The sequence below is a fragment of the Pipistrellus kuhlii genome, unplaced genomic scaffold, assembly GCF_014108245.1.
Source record: "Pipistrellus kuhlii isolate mPipKuh1 unplaced genomic scaffold, mPipKuh1.p scaffold_m20_p_9, whole genome shotgun sequence".
NCBI classification, from domain to species: Eukaryota; Metazoa; Chordata; class Mammalia; order Chiroptera; family Vespertilionidae; genus Pipistrellus; species Pipistrellus kuhlii.
In genome coordinates, this window is record NW_023425595.1 from 7,604,518 (window position 1) to 7,627,614 (window position 23,097).

General features: G+C 39.3%; 1 protein-coding gene across 4 annotated transcripts in view; it reads left to right on the forward strand.

Moving 5' to 3' along the window:
- Window positions 1-23,097, forward strand: part of EXT2 (exostosin glycosyltransferase 2) — a 107,363-nt gene that overhangs the window by 45,412 nt on the left and 38,854 nt on the right. For 3 of the 4 annotated variants that reach the window (XM_045578015.1, XM_036426283.2, XM_045578013.1), the window contains one exon: window positions 2,853-2,984. The exons of the other annotated variant lie outside the window; for it this stretch is intronic. In XM_045578015.1, the coding sequence (XP_045433971.1) occupies window positions 2,853-2,984 (132 nt within the window). The remainder of the gene's footprint in view (window positions 1-2,852; window positions 2,985-23,097) is intronic. 4 annotated transcript variants of the gene reach the window in all.

Sequence of the window (23,097 nt, forward strand, 5' to 3'; positions counted from 1 at the left end):
TTCTTACATTTGCAAGGATGCTAATAAAAAAGAAAGGAAAGCTTATTTATACACCCAGGGAACTCATAATCTAGCTGGAGAGAGAAAAGTGATCATCTGAAATAACAGTAAAATAATTATAGGACAGTATATAACAGGACTAACAGGACTAAAGGCTGTAAGTGCTGTGGAATTTCATAGTAATGGGAGATAGTTGATATTAGGGGTGGTCAATTAAGGTTTCATAGAGAAGAGAGATTCAGGTCTCAGAAATTGTAAATATTTTGACTAGATGATGGCATGTTGGGGGTAAGGGAAGCAGCAACATGAACTTACACAGGAATGAGTTGGAGAAGCAGCAGCAGGCAGCCAGCAGGCTGTACCCAGATGGGAAACTACAAGACAGCTTAAGTCAGATGCCTTTGGAAGCTAAATCTGTTTCAGCTTTTCATTGAATAGGAGAAATTCTCATTGTGATGCTTTTGCCTTTTTTACACAATTAGTGTAGAGGATAGTCACATAACTCAGAAGTAATCTTGGGCTTTAACTAATGAATTGAGGACTTGCCCAGCAACAGAACCAAAGTTGGCAAGTCTAGACTAGAAAGTATCTTTTTCCTCCACTTCTTTGGGTTATGCTTCCAATTTCCTGTGTTAAATTTTCATAGTTCACCCTTGTGTAAATCCTAATGATCTTTGATTTTGAGTGGAATCGTAGGTCTCAATGAAGTTGAGATCATCTAGACCAGCATCCTGCTTTGTTAATAACTTGAGTTTTAAACTCTGCTTGGCTAAGAAGCTGTCTTCTTTTAGAAGACTATATTGGACGATGACAGAGTAGCTGGTATTGAAGCAGAAAGCAGTAGTCCCAGGGCTGAGAGCTGGAGTTAGGGTTTATAAAAGTGTTTGAAATTTAAAAGACAGAATCCAAGGGAAAAGGGGACCACAGGGAAATAAGAAAAAAATGGGCATGCAATGTCCCTTGAGGTATTTGCTAACTTCTAAGGTGCACATGATCAGAGCAAGACTCTTAAGAATCTCTGCAGAAAGAAAAGCTGGGTGCCTAACAAGCTGTGTAAATCGTATATAATATAATGCTGACAAGATAAAGGTGTGTTCAGGCCTGCCAAGATGGAAGGGTCCTCGTAATTAATTCAGGCTTTAACTGAAAGCTCCAAAAGGCCATGTTTTAAGAGTAAGAAAAATCTGAAAAAAGTTGGCCCTAACAAAACTTAAAACCAACCACTAACTGGATTAAAGTGTTCTGTCTGCATTCGCTGTACCTGACAGAATATATTACACTTTTAGGAGGAAGATAATATGTATCATACAGAACCTCGGCATATACAAAATAGCTAGCAAATGAAAAATTAAGAGGCATGCTAGAATTTGAAACCAAATGACAAAATGAAGAGGTTAAACAGATAGTAGAAAGAGATCTATAGATGATTCAGATATTGGTGTTATCTGTCAGAAACTATGTTCAATAAAATAGAAGAATTTCAACAAAGATGAAATCTGCTTTTAAAAAGTCAAATGAAAATGAAAGAAGTGAAAAATGTAAAGTAAGAATTCAACACATGAGTTTAATAGCAATTTAGACACACACAAAAAGAAGAAAGGATTATTGGACTATGAGAAAATTGGGAGAAAATATCCAGATTGGAGCACAGAGAGAAAAAATACAGAAAAGAGAATAAGAGACATGGGATGCAGTGTGTGTTTAGAGCCCTAGAAGAAGAGAAAAGTGACAGAACCAATATTTAAAGAAATTTTGGCTGAGAGTTTTCTAAAAGCAGTGAAAGACATCAAACCACAGATATCAGAAGCTCTGCACTCTTTGGTAGGGTAAATGCAAAGAGCCAAACCTAGGCACATCATGTTGAACTGCTGTAAGCCAAAGACAGAGAAAGCTTAACTGCAGTTAGAATTAAAAGGCATGTAGTACAACAGCTTTTATTTATTAGCAAAAATTGCATGAAGCCAGAAGACAATTGTATTTATAATGTGCTGGGGAAAAATGATTTCTAGCCTAAAATTTTTATTTAGCAAAGATATGCTTCCAAAGCCAATGTGGGGGGAAAATAAATTTTCAAACAAATAAAAATTAAGAGAATTTGCTGTCAGCTGACCTGCAGCAAAAACCCCCACAAAACCAACAAGTTCTTCAAGTAGTAGGAAGATAATTTGAGATGAAAGCTCAAATGTGCATGAAGAAATGAATATCAGAAAGGGAAAATATATGGTAACTGGAAATGAGAATTTACCTTAAAAATTAATAATAATGTCTTATGCTATTGAAAATATATAGAGGAAAAATATTTGGCACTGATAATGCAGTAGATGGGAGAGAATAAACAGAGGTTTTCTTATATTTGGTAAGTTGTGAAATTACTAATTTGAAATATAATATCATACATAACTCAATGATGCTTACTTTAATTGCTAGGATAGCTACTAAAAGAATAACAGAAGACTAAAAAACCAGCAATCTAATAAAGAATAACATGGAATAATAATTAAATTTGTTTGATCAATTTTAAAGGCAATAAAGGAGAAATAAAGGACCGAAGAACAGATGAAACCAACTGAATGATTGCACTGTAAATGGGACTATATGTACAATTGGAATGTTGAAGATTTTTGGATGGGATAAAATATTAAGATCTATTTATGTTCTTTTTACAAGAAATAAGCCTTGAGGACACAAATTTGAAAGTAAGAGTGTGGAAATAAAAACATATACATGTACATATGTGCACCCACAAGCAGAAAAGAATCAGTAAGGACATCGAATATTTAAACGGCACTGATAATCACTTTTACTCTATCTCACTTGTTTGCTCACTTAAAACTGTGTTGTTTTCTTTGCAGGCACGATGGTTCTGGGAAGCATACTTCCAGTCAATTAAAGCCATTGCCCTGGCCACCCTGCAGATTATCAATGACCGGATTTACCCCTATGCTGCCATCTCCTATGAAGAATGGAATGACCCTCCGACTGTGGTAAGTGAATTCCAGTGCTAGCCACATTGTCCAGCTGTTGGGATGGGACAAAGGAAAATGTACTGAATTTGTAAAGGATATTTAAATTCTAGCTTTCTAAAATGAAAGCGTGCTGTTATACTTGGGGTCTGATAAGGCCGGCTTAATTCTAAAATGATGATAAAAGTAAGAAATACAAAAGCAGCAGATCCTAGTTTGTTTTAAGTGTGCTTAGGAAGACAGTATGTTTATTGCAAAGATCAGCTGGAAGGCTTGGGTCTTGTTGGAAATGAAGCCTTCCTGATGCCTTGCAGTAGCAGTGCTTAGACTCTTGAAGAGATGCTGAAAATTACTTAATAATAATAGTTTCTATCTTAAGTGCTTACTCTCTGCCAGGGACCGGGCTAAATGCTTTACATGGATTATTTCAATGAACATTTCTAACACCTTGTGAGGAAAATAGCTAGCAAAGGTGATCTAGGGGCAGCATGGATTGCCACGTCTCTTGCAGAGGTCCCTGGGGATTTCCTGCAGAGCTGTGAGATGATCAGAAGCTGACGTCGGGGCTTCTTCCTTGCTTGAAGAAGTCACAGGCCCTTGTGGCATGGTGGGGTGGTCGCATCTTCTTTTACATGGGATATGCCCGAGGCTGAGGGGCTGGAAGTTACTGCTTTCTAGCTGCTTTGGAGCATCTGGCTGTCTAGTTCATAGACCCTAAGCTTTCATGTAAGATAACTCCATTCCTCATTCTAATCATTGCTCTCTTTCCGGCCAACCCTCTGTGTCTCCTGATTTGACCTTCTCAGTAGTGCTGTATATTGCTGCCTCGTTAATCTTCATATAGGTCTCTCCTTTTCTCCCTCCCTCCCCCCTTCCCTCCATCCCTTTCCTCTTGCAATCTTTACTAAGCAGTTGCTATGTGTCAAGCATTCCACCAGGTGCTGAGAATATAGAGAAAGAAGCCAGTCCTTGCCCTCAAAAGAACGCTCCACTAACTGGGGAAGCCAGTGAGTAAGGCTGCAAGTGAATGTGAAGTGCTCTCGTAGAGTGGTGTACAGAATGCCGTGGGAGCACAGGGGAAGGCAGCCCTCCTCGGTGGGAGGGGTCACAACACTTCTGAAGGAATGCCTGAGAGGAAGTAAATACAGACTTTATGGTAAAAATGAACAAAGCAAAACCTTTCTGTTCTGCTTGAGATAAAGTTTACTTCTGTTCATCTGCTTCCTTGAATCCATTACCAAAGGTAAACTTACAAAATGTTTGTAGTCACACATAAGCATCTATATATATAAAAGTGTAAGTGACCGACCGACTGGTAGCTAAGTTGTGCAATGACCACTAGGGGCCAGATGCTCAGTGTAGGAGCTGCTGAGCTGAGGTGACTTGGCAGCTGTGGTTTTTGGGTGTCGCACCTGGAACCAGAGAGAAGGGAGCCCGATTCTGGGGTATATCACCCCCCAAAAAACCCTCTCACAATCTATTACCCCTCAAGGAATGTTGGAGAACTGGTTTTGACCTGATCCCTGCAGGCCAGGCTGAAGGACCCCACCGATGCACAAATCCGTGTACCGGCTTCTATTAGTTATATAATTTCAGAACACAAATGGGATTATTCTCACCTTGTCTTTTTTGCTTTAATAGATCATTGACTTATTTCCATTTCATTCTGGATAATATACAATTGGCTGTCTATGTCCACTGTTTCAATTTTCTGAGTTTTGCATTTGTGAATTCAATCAATTACAGATCAAAATTATTTTTCAAAAATCCCAGAAAGTTTCAAAAAGCAAAATTTGAATTTGCCATATGCTAAGCACAATACCGAAATCATAGGAATGAAGTGATATATGTAGGGCATATCCTGCCGTCATCTTTATGCAAATATAGATTATATACAAACAATATGCTGTTTTTTATAAGGGTCTGGAGCATTTGCAGATTTTGGACCCTTCCCTAGGGGAGGGTCCTAGAACCAATCCTCTGCTATACCAGTGGATGATTGTACTTCAGTTTTAAGGATGGTATATAGTATTCCAGTTAGGTGTATCCTACATAACAGATCTGTTATTGATAGAAATTTAGATTGCTCCCCCCCCAAACCCCATTTTCAAACAGTAATACAAGGGAAATAATTCTTCTTCTTCTTCTTCTTCTTCGTCGTCGTCGTCGTCGTCGTCTTCTTCTTCTTCTTCTTCTTCTTCTTCTTCTAGTATATTTTATTGATTTTTTACAGAGAGGAAAGGAGAGAGATAGAGAACTAGAAACATCGATGAGAGAGAAACACTAATCAGCTGCCTCCTGCACATCCCCTACTGAGGATTTGCCCGCAACCTAGGTACATGCCCTTGACCCGAACCTGGGACCTTTCAGTCCACAGGCTGACGCTCTATCCAGTGAGCCAAACGGTTTCGGCAGGACATTCTTCTATATCTGTTTGCACAGAAATGTGTGACTATAATTATAGTTATGGAATTAATTTTAGCAGAGAAATTGCTTGAAGAATAAACACATTTTGATGTTGATAGATATTAAGAAATGGTCCTTTCAAATGACTATACCAACTTAGAGTTCACCAATAACATTTTGGTTATTCTGGTTCTGCTTGCCTTTTGTAATCCTAAATACTTGAATTTTTGATCTAGGGAAAATTGTTCTTATATGTATTTTTTAAGTGGAAGGTTGATATTTCTGTCAGCTCCCCTCAGAATACACATATAAACCCAGTTTGTAGTTTGATTTGCCACATTGAATTTTTAGATTTTTAGATCCATTCTGTAGGTTTTTATTGAGTGCCTGCCACATTCCAGACGGTGTTCCTAGTACTTGAAATGTATCCGTGAACAACGCAGAGAAAGTCCATGCCTTTGGGGAGTTTACATTGCTATCTGGAAGCAAAGTTTGCTTTTCTAGTAGAAGTTTAACATTTTCCTTCATACATCTTGAAACATTTTCTTAGATATTATACCTTTCTTATGCTCCTATGAAGAAATACTTTCTGACATTATAGTTTTCTACTAGCTACCATTTGTATAAAGATACCTTATTGACTTTAAAAAAAAATTATTGATTTCAGAGAGGGAGTGGGAGAAAGACATAGAAACATCAATGATGAGAAAGAATCATTGATTGGTTCCTCCTGTACACACACACCTCCCCCGTACCTGCAACCCGAGTATGTGCCCTTGCCTGGAATTGAACATGGGATCTTTCATGGCCAGCATGCCTTTTTGGCTTTTGTATATACATTGTGTATTCTTTTATTGAAATCTACAATTGTCTCATTTTTAACATTTGATTCTCTTATGTTTTCTAGATATATAATCATATCTACAAATGCTAATTTTTGCTTCTATTTCCCAACATTTGAACCTTTTATTTATTTATTTTTTTATCTAATTGCATTGGCAAGTACTTCTACAACAATGTTAAATGTAATTTGAGTGTTAAAAGAAGAGTAGGGCCCTAGTGTCCTTCTCTGTGTCTTTGTGACGTTGGTCCTTTCGCTAACATGCCTTTCATCACCCTTGCCTTTAATTGTCCACATTTGATCCAGGTTTCAGTGGCCCGCTCATATACTCCTTCCTCCGTGAGGTTTTCCTGGACCCCTAAGCAGGCAGTAACCTTTCCTCCTCGTAACTCTTAGAGCATATTACCTGTATTTCTTTCCTATCACTTAACATGCATAGAAGCACAATTCCCTGTATAGTTTTAAGGGAACTTCTGGATTATCTCTTTATTCCTCACAATGCCTAGGACAATTTAATTCAGACAGGAAGCCCTTGATATGTAAAGAAGAGGAGGAGAAAGATTGGAATCTCAGGATTTGAGCCATCCAAGCCTCACTCACACTGATGTGACATCCATTATTTTATTCATCTGTGGGAAGGTGGGGAAGGACCAGTTCTTTCTCTGCTGTAAAGCTGATGTAATGCGATTCATGGTGTCTAATGACTTATCTGAGGTCATATAATTGGCAAGTTGTGTAAGCAAGTGAGAACCCAGGTCTTCCACCTGTATATTATTTTGAATTGCTTATGGAATTTTTAAAAAGTATATTTTATTTTTTACAGAGAGGAAGGGAGAGGGATAGAGAGCCAGAAACGTCGATAAGAGAGAAACATCGACCAGCTGCCTCCTGCCCACCCCCGACCGGGAATGTGCCTGCAACCAATGTACATGCCCAGAATCGAACCCGGGATTTTTCAGTCCGCAGACCGACGCTCTATCCATTGAGCCAAACTGGTTTCGGCTGCTTATGGGATTTTATTGGAGCCATTGAGCCTCCTCTGGGCTGAAACATTTCCACTATTTCAAGCATGTGGTACAAGTTTGAGACAAAGAGTATCACATCTGTTCTTCTGCTTGAGAATTCCTGCAGGTGGGATGGTCATGACCCAGCCAGAAAGTGTGGGCACAGTGGGACTTGATTCTGTACTTTTATCTAAAGCACTAAGAAAAGTATAATAAGAATAAATGGTTGGACTTTTGTCTTTCATGAGAATATAAACTAGAAGAAAATAGTACATGAAATTTTGCAGTTTTGAAATAGATGTGCTTTAATTTAGGACAAAATAGTCAAATTTGGGAAAGAACATAAGTATAAAAAGCATAAATCCTGATATGCAGTTGGAAAATATATGTCAAATTTTTATGTTGAACTCTTTCTTAAATAGTCCTTTTCAGGGAAATTTAGTGTTTATCACATTTCTAGGTTCTCAGGTGGGTTTTTTCTTGCTCCTTCCCTTCAGAAATGCTTAACCTACTCTAGATATGATTTCTAGAAACCCAACTTGCAGCAGAGTTTCCCTTCTGGATTCCATTAACTTTACAATATCAGAGATCCTGAGGTGAGAGTAGGCATGGATCTTGGTGACTAAATCAAGGGAGGTCTGATTTTTCAAACGTATGCTTTAAGGGCCTACAGCCGTGCACTGAGCTTGCTCAGGCTGGAGAGAAAGGGAGAGTGGGGCCCTATTTTGGCCAGATGCTGCTGCCTTAATCTAATGTTATAAAAAACAAATAGCCTGGCTCGTGTGACTCAGTGGTTGAGCATTGACCTAGGAAACAAGAGGTTACAGTTCCATTCCCATCAGGGCACATGCCCGGGTTGCTGGCTCAATCCCCAGTAGGGGACGTGCACGAATCGATGGTGTTTCTCTCTTATTGATGTTTCTGTCTTTCTAGCCCTCTCCTTTCCTCTCTCTCTCTCTCTAAAAGTCAATAAAAAAATAAACAACAAAACCAATTATGTGGATTATGAAGATATTGTGGGGTGGCCTTGCAGAAACCCAGTATTTGCATCACCAGATGCCCTGTCATTCTTTCTTGTAACCAAGTAGGAGACTGATCACGTTATGCATATTGTGTCACACTCTCAAAACTTGAAGAAGTCTGACAAAATAATTCTTGAGCATAACTTTAAGAAGCAGATCTGTTGGTTAGAGACATTGGCCCTTTGTTTTGAATCTCTTCTTTGGGAGGAATTTCTCACCAAGCTAAGGTTCTTCATGAGGGGATTAGTTTGTTTTTATCATTAATTTTCTTAGCTCCTCATGTCAAAGTTGTCTGTATTTTACTGCCTTTCCAGTCTCTTCATGCTTTCATTTTCCTCCCCATTTTTGCACATATCAGCAAAACTTCATCATCTCCCCAAATACTCCACACCTGTGTCACTCCCAATGTTAATGTTATTTCTGGTCTTACTCTTTAGCAGGCCTCATCCCTACACCTAGGTCTAGCATATGTAGTGGGAATCTCCTTGGACATCCTCCCTTGCCTTGCCTCTGGTTCTCTGCCAGATGTGCGCATGTCTAGAGGACAGAGACTGAAATGTGATACGGGGATGGAATAGGCAGGAACTGTGAAATTTGAATTCTTGGCATATGTCACCCAAACCATATTTTCTCAGCAATAACTTTTAAAAAACTAAATGTAATATAACCCTAAAATCATGTTGTAGGGTGGAATATTTCCCCATGTTATTTTTCTACAATGTAATTTAAAAGATTATTTCCTACCTTTTCAGTGTCATAATTTTATGTACCAAGTTCTTTGACAGATGGTTGTTTCCAAATTTGCTATTATAAATAACACTAGCAATTCCACATTTGTTTATTTTCTTCCTTGACCATACTAGTAGGGGAGAGGGCAGGGGCCCTATGGCTATTGATAAAAACTGATGTGGAAAGTGGAGAAGTGACTCAAAATGGGTTATTGTATTCAGCATAGGAATAAGGTTGAAAACCAAGAGCTGATTCCTATGAAATCTAGCCAGAGTGGCGATTTAGCCACTTACCTTCACTCCCTGTTAGCCTCAGTCCAAGTCCAGTTTTTGAAGACAGAAAGGGAAGGGGTCAGTAGGTGGGATATAGCATAAGCGTACCTGATTGGCAGTTACCACCCGTGAGGAGCAGGAATCCCAGTTGTGGGTAAAATGTGGCAGCTTGCTGTAGTCCCCTAAGGTCTTAGGGAAGTGTTTTCCACTTTGGTATGCATCAGAATCTCCCAAAAGGCTTCGGACAACACAGATTGCTGCCACTTTACCCCAAGTTTTAGATTGAGTAGGTCTGGGCGGGGTTTTAGAATTTGCATTTCTAGCGAGTTCCCAAGTGGTGTTTATGCTGCTGGTCTAGGGACCATACTTTGATGTGGGATTGATTCACTGTGTGTGTCCGAACACCATGACCAGAGAAGGCTAGCTAGCCCTCTCTTCCCACCTAGTTCCTCTTCTGAATCTTCAGGGCTTGGATTAGAAGCATCTAGAGACTGAGTTCAGGCTACATCTATGTCAGCTGCATGAAGAACTCAGAGGGCTGCTTGTACTTAGAGATGTCCAGACAGCGGCTCTCACTCACAAGGGTTATAGTTGTACAAGCAGCTGAAAATATCTCTCAGCTGTAAACACTAACAAGCAATAAATCACTCTGCAGGCTGAAGAAGCACCAGCTCAGATGCTTGAAGCAGCGCTCTGAGTTGAAAAGATACTAGGTTAGCAGTCTGTTTAACTCAACCCAGTGCCCTTTAACTTCCAGGTTGTGGAATGTTTCTCTGGAATTTGAAAGCCTACTCTACCCCCCAGGAGGCCTTCTAGGCTCATTCTCCCCTTTTCCTCCTACTGCCTAGATATGACTAAAGTATGTATGGAATTTAGAAATTTTAGCTTGAATTTTAAGTAAGTTTAAGCTTTTTGAAGTCTTTGTTTTTAGATGTATCACACTGATAGGATCACAGTTGCACAAGCAACCCATTATATCACCCCGAATTCCAAACCTTTCTTTGAGTAGCCTTTGCCTTTGAATTGTCTGCTGTCTGCGGTTACTTCTGTGGAAACAAGCTGTTCGCTGGTCATCAGCAGCTAGGGAATAAAGAAAGCCAAGTTGGGTCTGCAGAAGGAGAGGTGCAGGGAGATCCAAAGAGCTTGATCCAGTGCCCAAACAAAGAATTTGGCCGGTTCTGGTGCTCAGAAAGAAAAAGGGAAAAAAAGACTAGCTCACTAGCCAGATCCAGATTGGTGGGTGGGAGGTTGGAGGGAGTGTATGTAGGAATATGTAAAGCCAGACCCAGAGGTGTTGCTAAGATGATGGTCATGTCAATCAGGTCTTTTGCACGGGCACCCAGACCCTTCCTAGTAGAGAGAGATGGTTGTGCCTGTGTAACACAGCCGCACAGCAACTCCAGTAGCGGTGGGTGAATCTGTACACATTGTTTCCCTGGATGCAGTCCTTCCCCTGCTGCTTGCTTGAGAGTCCACTTTTATGGCTCCAGTGGCCATGAATCAAAACCTGGCTGCTTCCTTACATCACACAGCTTGTAGGAGGGCAGAGTAGAAGAGTTTTTCGGAGTCTGTGGGAGCTTGATCTGGCAGCAGAGTAATTAAGAACACATTGAATGTTTGGCAAAGTCATCCTTCATGCCCCAGCTCTCACTTATTAGCGCATCAAATTCCCTTTCTCTTCATTTCAGGGGCCATTTTAATTCTCCTTCAAAGTCTGCTTAAATGATCCAGTAGCAGAAGTAACCAGGAAAATGTAGTTGTTGGGTATTTCAACTAATAAATTTTGTTTCTATTTCTGATATCCTATTCTAAATACCTGGCTTCTAAATAATTAATATTTAAAGTATAATTTTCTAATAAACAGTCATTACAGCTTCAGAGTAGAAAAATATTCATGTTGCTCCATCTAGAAGTGGATTATTTTTTATCTCAGCTATATTTCTTAATTTTATATTTGAAAAAATAGTACAGCTTAACACTCATATGCTTTTAAAATTCAAATAGTAAATACAGCATATAACCAGAAGTTAGACTTTTCCTAAAGGGCAGCTGCTTTCAACTCTTTAGGCTTCCCTCTGCTGCTTATCTTCCCGTCTTCCAAGAAAATGCTTTCATGCTACTCTTTGATTTCTCAGTCATAGACATTACCTTTTTGCTTCCTTTGAGTTAGCACTTCTCCTGTTCTCCCTTCTTCTACACATTTCTCTTTCTCCCATCTTATCAGTAGGGCTGAATCATTATTTTTTATTAATGTAGTATTTATTGTATACATTATTAGGACTGTGTAAGTATTATTTTCAACTGAACCAAGCAGTAAACAATGTGTAACTTTTTATTTTCCATCTAATTAATAACTGCCTCTTTTTTTTCCTTCTAGTTTTTCATGTTCCTATCACTAATTAATCTTTATTAAATTCTTCAACAAAAGAATAAAATGGTCAAGCACATGTAAACTATAGGACTTTTCTTTCTGGGTTGATTGCTCTTAGGTCTCCTCTACAGTGATCATCCTGAACTCAGTGTACTATGCTTATGGGAATTCCCTTTTGTTCTCTTTTTTTTTGTTGTTGGATTCTGTTTCTAGGTTCCAACATCATCATTTTTGGTTTATTTTTTTTACAATAGCTTCCTATAGGGAGATAAATTTTTGTCACCTTGTATGTCTGAAAATGTATTCCATTTCACATTTGATTAATAGTTGGACTAGTGTACATTTCTGATTGGGGTGGGTTTTCTTCAGAATTTTGACAGCATTGTTCCATTCACTTCTAAGCTTTTATTTTAATATCAAAAAGTAAGATGTCATTCTAATTATTGATCCTTATATGTAACATTTTAATCTTTTTGGGGAATTTTATGTTTTGAAATTTTATGATAGTATGTATGCCTTGGTATGAGTGGTGTTTTTGTTTTGTTCATTAGATACCAACTTGGAAGTTCATGCCCATTTCTGAGAAATTTATGTGTTTAATATTTTTTACTAGAGGCCCAGTGCATTCATGCATGGGAAGGGTCCCTAGGCCTGGCTGGAGATCAGGGCTGATCAGGTTCCCCGCCTGCCTCCCTGTCTCCTTCCCTAGCCACCACCTGTGCACTGTTACCTCATGGTTCCCCCCTCCCACTTCCTCCTTCCCTCGCTTCCTTAGCACCCCACTGCCACTACTGGTTGCCTGCCATGCTCCACACTGCCCCTTGGTGGTCAGCATACCTAGTTTCTCTGAGTATGGAATATCTCATGTCATAGCAAGCGTTCAAACTCCCATTCTTCCAGTGGAACTCCTAAGGGGACACTTTGCATATTAGCTTTTTATATATATAGGTATAAATTACTTTCTTTCCCTGTTTTTTCTTTCCTCTCTTTATGGAATTTCCATTGTCTAAATCACATGTGTCAAACACAAGGCCCGTGGGCCAAATCCATCCCGCCAGGCCTTGCAATGTGGCCCGCACCGCGCTGTCATCACTGCACTCCACTGCGTTTCCATCACAATGACAGTTTATGACTGTTCAGTAAACCATTCGACCCACGATTTAGGCTGGATTTTAGATTTTGGCCCCTTCTCTGATTGAGTTCGACACCCCTAGTCTAAATGATGAATGATTCTTATTTTTCTTATCTCTTTGGTCCTATTTATTACCTCTTTGTTTAATGGTGTGTTTTTTTTGTTTGTTTTGTTTAATTTCTTAGATTTTTTCTCAATTTTATCGAATGACTTATTTTTTAAAAAAATTTGCGCATTTTTAATTTCTAAGTATTTTTTTCTTGACTACTAGTTAATCTTTTTTTTTTTTATAGGTTCCTAGTCTTATTTTTTTTTAAAAGGATACAATATTCTCTCTCTCTGAAGATACTTGTAGTTTTAATTTTTCTTTAGCTCCTTGTATTGTTTGTTTCCTTTGATTCCTTTTTCATTTTGCTATTTTCTATCTTTCATATTGGAAACTTTCTTCAATAGCCTGATGTTTCTCAGCAGTCTGCTCTTATTTAAGAGTATGGCACTCAAAGCTGATTAGAAGCTCTTTGTACACAGGTAAGGCTTGTGAACTGATAGGCCTTATTAGGTTTAGAGGATGGGACCTGGTTGTTTGACCAAATGTTGATATTCATGGATTATTTCTGTTGGATTGGTTCATTGATCCAGAGACTAATCTTTCTGCTTGGATGTGTGGGAGAGGAGGGATAAGTCTGGGGTATATGCATTTTGGGAGCTGAATGGAGGAAGGAGATGGGTTCTCCTTTATTTTATAGATGAATACTTGATCTGCTCTGTTCAGTATAGTGTCTTACCCTGCCTTTCATACCTAGTTTCTCTGAGTATGGAATATCTCTGACTCATTTTCTCCCAAGAATAAACTGCCCTCCCCTGCTAAGAGGACAGCAAGAGAGTTGGCCTGCTTGTGCATGTCAGTTTAAGGGATCTTGGGACCAACTGCTCATTATTCCTGTTTTCAGAGTTCCTCTTCCTGGACACTTAACACCTTAAATTTCTGTGTCGTTTTATTATTATACTTGGAAGGTTCAGCCTTTTTTTGATTTGCTGGAAATGTATGTTCTTCTGTCTGCATTTTGTTGTTTGATTAAATAGCCCTCAAATTCTCTGTATTTTTTTTATTTTAATGTAATTTCAGACTTAAAATTCCAAAATAGTAGAGTTCTGTACACATTTCATTCATATTCCTTGTGTTAATATTTTGCCATATTTCCTTTATTCTTTTCTCTTTGTCTCTCTCTGTTTCTCTCTCTCTCCATATATATATATATACACACACACATACATACACACACACACACACATACACACACACACACACACACACACACACACACACACACACACACACACACTAGAGGCCTGATGTATGAAATTTGTGCAAGAGTAGGCCTTCTTTCCCCCAGCTGCCAGCACCAGCTTTCCTCTGGTACTCAGGATCTGGGCTTTCCTTGCAGCCCTGGCTTCATCTGGAAGGTCCTCGGGAGGACATACGGTCTAATTAGCATATTACACTTTTATTATAGATGTTGTGTGTTTGTATATACTGGGGTGGGCAAAAGTGGGTTTATAGTTGTGAGCATGCAAAACAGTTTATTCTTGTGTTATTATTTAGGAAACATTGTATTATTTCCCATAGGAACACCTATAAACCTACTTTTGCCAAGCCCTGTATATATACATACTTTTTTCCTTCTGAATCATTTGAATGTTGCAGATATGATATACCTTTACCCCCACATACTTCTTGTATGGAATCACTGGTGAGGAAATACTTTGAAACTATAAATATCCTGTCACTCCTCAAACTTTCACCCACTACTTTTAGCATCCACTGATGATTTCTTGCCTGAATCAATTGTTATAATGGTTGCCAAATGGTGATTTTCTAATTCCCATTCTCTAGCTGCTTTTGAGAGTGATTTTTCCTTAAGTTTGGGGTTCATGTCTTTAATCAGTTTTGGAAAATTCTTAGTCATTTTTTTTTTTGAATATTACATAGCTCTCACTAATCTTTCCTTTCGGAATCCTATTTAATGTATATGGACTTCTTTTATTCTATTGTTATGTCTCTCAACGATTTTTTTCCTCTCATGTTTTCCATATTTTTATCTCTCTTCATGCTGGATAATTTTTTACATCTAACTTGCTGTTTTCTTCAGCTATGACCAGTGTGATTTTTACCCATCCATTGAGATTTTAATTTTAGTGGATATTTCGAGAAGTGCTATTATTTTTCAAATCTGCCTGCCCCAGTTTTTTCCATTGTCTTTTTTTTTTTTAATATTTAATTCATTCTTTTGTATCTTTAATTACTTGCGATACTTACTTTATATTCTCCAATTTTTAACTTCCTTTTAAGGTCTCTAATCCTATCATTTATGTGCTGCCTATTGCTTTTGTTGCATTGTTTTCTGCTATTTTTTATAATTTTGGAATGTAAACTCATCTTCCATAGGTTTTCTGTGCAAATCTTTGCCACTGGGAATAAAGCGGCATTTCTCCAGGGAGTTTATCTGTTCTTGTGGTATTTGTTTGTTTGCTTGTTTTGTTTTTTGCTTCTGCCAGGTGTTCCAGAGCTAATGCAGAGATAAATCACTTTTTTAACATTAATTTTTTAAAAATATATATTTTATTGATTTTTTACAGAGAGGAAGGGAGAGGGATAGAGAGAGTTAGAAACATCAATGAGAGAGAGTCATCGATCAGCTGCTTCTTGCACACCCCCTACTGGGGATATGCCTGCAACCAAGGTACATGCCCTTGACCTGAATTGAACCCGGGACCTTTCAATCCGCAGACCGACGCTCTACCACTGAGCCAAACCGGTTTCGGCTTAACATTAATTTTTCATAGGAGTTTTCCATACTACACAGATAGAGTTCATTTAACTCCCAGGTAGAGTTTCCTTCAGTGAAGTCTTCTTCCATGCCATAGCTAACCTCTATAATGTCATCAGTGGGCTACCAGCAAACATTTTTATACCCAGGCCAGAGGACAAGCATCTATTTCATACTGTCAGAGTAGTTCAAGTATGGGATAGTCAGGTGAAATTTAAATTTTTTTTGCTTCTCATGAGAAATAGTAATTTAAGCCACCATTAACATTCTCAGACACTTTGGATTGTAGATTGACTTGTTTGTTTGAATCAAGTAAGTAACAAGTCTTTTCATTGAAGCATTTCTTTTAAGTGTTTGCAGTATACATATTAAGCAACAGATTCAGGGATGATGATTGTGTATTTCAAGGCCATTTTCTAAGAATAATCCAGATCTTTTGCACTATCAAACAGCTGAATTATTATTTTTAACATATCAACATATAAATCAGTGATGTGTTTTTGGAGCTCCTACTTTATTGTATTCACCCATTTAATTCATTAGACAGTATCTTAAACCATCTTACCATAGATAAACTTAGTGAAATTTATTACTTGCAGTCTGATATAACTCATGAATTATTGAAAGCATCAGCATATGGAACCTGCTTTTTTCTTATTCCAAATTCTTTTAATATGGCTTATGTTGAGCCATTTAACTGGCTTCTGTCCATCCCACTGATGGAAGCCGAGCCAGACCAGGGTTCTTACAAATGATTGGCTTCTCTTCCAGCGAGGAGGATGAAATGTCAACTTTTTCCTTTACTACCTGAAAAGCAATCAGTGGCAACCTTTCCTGCTCTTCTTGACAGTAGTTTGGCTTTACAAAAGAAGGTTGGGCATCAAGCCAAATGTGAATTTCAGTGCTATATAAAGAAAAAAATTTAAGTAGCTGAACCTCAGATAATAACTGGAATTTTCAGAGAGGCATTCAAATGGGTTTACTGTGAGCCTTCAGTAAGCTAACTATAGCTTAGAAATTCCTGAATCGCATGTTTTAATCCCTTTTTCCTGGGGGTGATCTAAGTAACATGCAGTTAGTTACCAAATCTCTCTTTGTAGCAGTTTGCTCATCTGTATGACTGGGTATAGGTAAGAACACAGTGACTGATTTCCAGTTACTAATCAAGGCCATTGAAAAGGACATTTTAGATTCAAACCTGAGTTCAAAACCATCTATTTGCTTGCCCTTGTGCTTTTTTTTATCTCTTTGAAATTCATTTTCCTTACCTGTAAAATGGGGGTATTACTTATTTCACAGAGTTACTATGAAATAATATGTGTGGAACCATTTTGTAAGAATACATATAGTGCTATAAAAAGTGAAGTGTTGTTAATGTAAGGCTGCTAGTTTAATGCTTTATCACATGGAACACAGAGCTTAGAATTGGCGGGACTCTGGAGGGGATATTTGGAATGTATTTATCAGAGCAGTGGTCTCGGACCACTGGTGGTTCATGAGGTCTCAAAGGCATTTCTTGTACCAGAGGGCATTTCTCGTACTGGAGGGCATTTCTTGAACCTGTATAGGCTCTATTTTTTTATGTTCTATTGTTCTTACAGATGAAGAAAGTGAGACTGATTTATTTTTGAGATCTACCTCCCCATCATCCTATTTTATAAATGAGGAAGTGGAGGTCTGGAGAAGTATGGTGACTTATCTAAAGCAGAGATTCTCAGTTGATCATGCCACCTGTTATACTGCCATATTTTCTTAATAATTGTTTTTATCTTGACCCCAGAATTAAATAGAAAACACAACAGTACACAATTAGATTGACAGTGTAAATATAAGAAGACTCTGTCACTGGCTTTATGATAGATTACATATGCTAAATGTCCTTCCCAACAGAACAACTAAAAAACTGAGTGAAGTATTATAAAGCAGCTTTAGCCTATTGCTAAACTTGTATGAAAGGGTGGTATTTGTTGGTTCTCTAAACAAAGTGAAACTAGGTATTCTTGGAGGTGATTGTGAGCCAAAGCCAGCTTTTGCTGTGGAGATTTTTGCAAGTTTGATGACTTGGAGCTTCTACCTGATAACTGTATGAAGCAGAGGACAGGAGACCAGGATTAAAGCCTGTGAGCTGGAGGATCTAACCCAAGCTTCCTGGATGGCAACTAAAAGATTGTATCATCAGAGAAAGAGTAAAGAACAGTAAATCTGTATTGACCAAGATGTTGAGAACTGAAGTCATAAGCCACCTTTATGGCTTTGTGGTCCAAATTCATACTACAAGTGTGGCCCAAATAAGCCTTAAGAGGAGAATTTGATGAAAAGTGGCCTGAGTTGATAAGGACCAGCAGAAGTAGACACCAACTCTCTTTGAGGAACTCTGCTTTAACTTGGGTCTTAAATACATTTTACAAACAAAGGGTCTAAGGAAAATGAGCAGCTCACAGTTAAAAACCACAAAACCATAAATAAGGCAGACACCTGCAGGGATCTTCAGATTATAAGGTTAGATTATTAGGTTCCAATAAATTATTCAGAATGCAGCCCATGGAGACACAGAGAGGTGAGGTGAAGGAATCATGGAGTGATGTGGGGAACAATTCCAGCATATGTCTAATCAGAGTTCCAGAAGAAGAGAGAGAGAAAAAGAAAAGATGTTAAACACACTTAGATGAAAAAGACTAATAGTAGAACTATTTGGCCTGCTCCTGTGACCCTGATTTAGACTGTGTGGCTCCGTTTCTTTGGATGTCAGAGTTGCAGCACCTGTTACTACAGTACAAATGCGGTCAGATATGTTCCATCTCCACCAATGAGAACACTTATTTATGAACAGATTACTGCAAGTAGTTGTAGGAATTCTAAGTTGGTAATTTATTCTCTCCCTTAGCTGAGTCCGCAGCACTAAGGGGAATTCTAGCCTGAGATTTCGACATCTTTCATGTGTCTGTTAAATGTGCAGTCAGTGAGATTTAGCCATCAGTGTTATTCTTGTTTTTCAGAACTATCAGTTATTTTTTGTTGGTGGAATGAATTAAGGACATCATGTGGCAAGTAGACGTCCGACTTGTTTCGAATCTTTTCTCTCTTCCTTCTCCTTGAAGACATTGTTAGATCTCCATAGTTTTCCGGTTTCCCAAGTCAGAGCATGCCCAGAAGAGTGTGCTGTAGAGTCACTGGGGCTGCAGAGGCTTAATGGTTAAGGCAGCATGGGCCACATTACTGACTGCTCCTTTCAAATCTCCCCGTACCCATTAACATAAATATCATCTCACCCTTTTGGACAGGGGACACCACCCCTGTGCACGTTAGTAACATGATGCTAATGCTTAACCCTTTCGTTGCTCCGTTTGCTTCAAAGGCCCTGCCTTACAGCCATTGATAGGGAGTCCGTTTGAACCTAGAGGAGAAATGAAAGGGTTAGCTCCTTTTGGTTTTGCCCTCTGACCACTTCAGGATGAGAGGCATGATGAAATACTTTTCAAAGTCTTCAGTGGAAACACATCATGCATAATTGGAGCAAAAAAGAATAAATCAAAGCTCCCCCCGCCCCCCTTTTAGTCTGGTAATTCATAATTGAAACCACATTGAGGTAAGGGTTGATAACTTCAAAACAACCAAGAAAACTGCCCTTTCTATCAAGGTAGGGATAGGTAAGGCTACTCATTACCAGGGGCTCAAAAGCTTCTGTGCAACAGGCCTGTCTTCTCTTTCTTCTCACTTTGCTGCTCAGGCAAAATGCCTTTATTTAAGTCAAATATGGATTGACTCAAATATCTGCTTGCTTCTCTTCTTGTCACATAAAGTTATACATAGTGACATTTTAAAAAATCGCCGATATGGTGAGTAATGGGAATTAAAGTTTGCATCATCTTTCTTTGAGCTTGATTTCTTCTGTCTGGAATTGGGTTGATTTAGACTGAAAGAGTCCTTCGGTTGGTAATGAAATGTGGCTTTCCTCACTCTTGATTTTTATAATCCTCAAGTAGTTTCAGTAGGAACATTTCAGAATGGTTAGCAAAGGCCGTTTGCTCTCCACCTTCCTCTAAGGTTTTTGTGGTGGGTAACCTTGGCTAGAATGGTTTTGGTTAGCCATATAGGGCTACTATGATCTTTCCGCTAAGAGAAAGCAAACTGGGACTTGAGGAAGGGCTTGGACAACTAGCTTCGTGGGAGACTGCCAAAAGACAGCCCTGGTTGTCGGAGTTTGAATCTCTTTCTTGAAGGAGAAATATCCCTTTGCTTCGTCTCCCAAGGCCTGTCTTTCAATGCCTCCTGAAAAGCGAACCTACAACTCCCTCTAGCTAGTCTATCTGCTCACCACTAGCTCATTCACCGGGCTTTCTGAATAAGCACTAGGAAAGAACTTTTCTAAAGCGAGCACTGTGACCTGACAGTTGTCATGCTATTATGGATTACTTTTATGCGATTGCAGTTTAACCATCTGGTTTTCTTACTGAAGCTTCTATAATGAATATTTGTTGTAGGAGTGAGAAGCAAAGGGTGGGCTAGAGAGAACAAGGCATTTTGGCGAAATGCCGGTACTCTGTCAGGGTGATACACACTTCTCCTCGTGGTACCTCCTTCCCTCTTTGAGTGAACAGCTTATTGAGTATATTTGAAAGGCGTATTGATAACCAAGATTCTGAAGGTGCAGCTGCAGTCGAGGGGCTTCGCTGTTTTTAGGTCTCTGTTGCCGAGCGCCTGGCTCCATGTTCTATCTTGCCATGATGGAAATTTAATCAGGCAACAGAGTTAATTGCCAGCATTGTTTCCTTTTCCCTGGCAGAAGTCAGACTCTTGAGTAAATTATGGAGGTTTAAATTTGCTTGATTTCCTGCAGAAAGTGGGGTCAAGAGGTCCCAGACTATAGACACTCTCTTTGGTCAGCCAGCAGGGGGTCAGGTCTTAAAGGTATTTCAGAGGTGACTAAATGCTGTTTTCAAATGTCCTTCTCCAGTATGGTTTTTTTCCTCTGGGGGTTAGTTTGTTGACCTTACCCCAGTGGAGCAGAGTGCCTGTGTGAAGGCATACACCCCAATTAAAGCTGCCTTTCTCCTCGCGGTCAGTCACTGGGCTCCAGAGGCAAATGGGATTATGTTTGCCGAGGGAAAAAGCAATTGACAGAAGCTTAGTTGCAGATCAGTGTTTCCTATTTCTGACCTTTTGAAATAGAACGTATAGGTAGCAATGTTAATTTATCAAACAGTCCTCAGGAAAAGAAAGTTTCAAAAGCTAATCATGTGACTTAAAAACAACTGCTGTCACACAAGGCTTTGCATGATGTGGCTGGATCCTGCTTGCCTAAGTTTCTCTCATTTCTGCTCTCCCTCCTGCTTCCTCCCAACCTCGCAACCCGGGTGGAATCTTCCCCGGCTGGTACGCATGTCTTAGCTTCTCTGGCCAGCCCTCTCCTGCTTGTCCTTGAAGAATACTCAGGAGTTCCCTCTGCATCTCCAGGGAGACAGAGGTGATTGGGGAGACCTTATGTCCCCACAGGACTTTAATCCTCGCTTTAGTACTTGTTCTTTTGCATTGTAATTTATCTTTTTATCGGGCTGTCTTTCCCACTGTATTATGAACATTTTGAAGGGAAGGAATTTGTTCGTTTTTGCATTTCTAACATTATTCTAGGCTTATAGTACGTGCTCACGTTGCCTGAATGAATGAGTACCAGAAATAGTGTTGGCGGGAATGATTGCTGTGAATGGCTAATGCCTTTGTTTTAGGAGGCAAGGAGAATACAAACTGGGGAGAGCTGGAAGTTTTCTGTGTTTAACTGCCATTCATGGAGGTCTATGCTGAACCCTCCGCTAAGTGTAATTGTGCATGATCTCATTTAATCATTAAAACCTTAGGAGGTAGATATTATCACACTTCCCATTTTATTGATGAGGAAATTAATACTCACAGCTTTACACATTACAGAATTAGTAAATGGCAGTTAAATATCCTAATCCTACACTTTTTCAGAATACTTAGCACAATAAGATTCTTGGTAAGTACTTTCAAAGGAATGAATTGAGTTGGAAATCATTTCAGAATTCATGATGCCACTCAATTTGAGTGTACATCAGCTGTTCACATCCGTACATAAGGAGAACAGAAAGAACATGACCTGCATCATGTGGGTTTAATTTACTAACTCTAAACAAGGTTTTATTGAGTAGCACTAGGCACTGTGCTAGGTGCTGGGTGTTATAACATTTATGGCTCCTGCTTTCATGGAGCTTTCCAGATAGTAAAAGAATAGGAGGGAAAAGAAAATGGCAAAGAAAAGCAGCTATTTGGAGAAATTGAGATAGAAAAGCCAGGTAAACCATGACCTAAAAGCATTATAACAAAGGATTTAGAATTCTTGGTGCTGAGATATACCTCACGATTGCGTATGCTACTGCGCACCTCACTTTTGAGACATTCAGGAAATTAAGCCCAGAGAAATGGTTACTCGCACAAGATCAAGTACTGGCTGTCTCTTATTGAATGTTTGTACCTGCCAGGGACTTTACCTATTTACTTTTATTAACAACCACTGATTGTTAAGTAATAATTAAGAAATGATAATAATATAAGTAATTATTACAATGTCAAGTCATACCATCTAGAAAACGAGTCAGTCATATTATCGTGATTTTTAAAAATGTATATATTTTATTGATTTTTTATAGAGAGGAAGGAAAAGAGATAGAGAGCTAGAAACATTGATGAGAGAGAAACATCGACCAGCTGCCTCTTGCACACCCCCTACTGGGGATGTGCCTGCAACCAATGTACATGCCCAGGAATCGAACCTGGGACCTTTCAGTCCGCAGGCCGACGCTCTACCACTGAGCCAAACCGGTTTCGGCATATCGTGATTTTATAGATACAGAAACTGAGGTGTGAGGAAGGCTGAGTACATTGCCTGGGCCACACTGCTAGTGTACATGAAAGAACCTCGATTCAGATGAAGGACTCATGATTCCAAAACCAACTCTGAGCTTGCTGACCCACTTTTCTAAAGTCATTCGCATCAACCCTGGGGTGCATCCTGCAGTAAAGCATCGGAGCCTATATCAGCAAATATGTGCTCAGTAGCTAAATGTCGCCTCTGTGTTCATCTCAGTGTCTGTTTTTTATGGAAAGTGATGGCAAGATTTCAGTCCTTGTTATGCTCCTTCATATGCTCTGTCTCCTTAGTGTGTGGCCTTATTCTGCTTCTCGTTTTCAAGCTCTATTTGGTATGCAAGTGAGTAGTATGGAAAAATTGAACACCAAGACAAATAACTGTCTCTTACCCACCCGTACCTTCCTCTCCTCCCACTTCATCATCTTCCGAAGGAGCTGGCTTACGGGATGAGCTGAGATCTGTGGTCTCGCCAGAGACTTCAGCTCGTTCTGCGAGGCGGGGCCTTGGAATCAGAGATGTGGGGCCTGTCAGGGGTGCCTCCGTTTCAGTACCAAGGGATTCGTTGTCTGAAACCAAGCTTTTCCTCTCCCAGGGAATTTCCCTCTCCTTTTAAGGCATCCAAGTGTTAGCATTCCCTGCTGCTCCC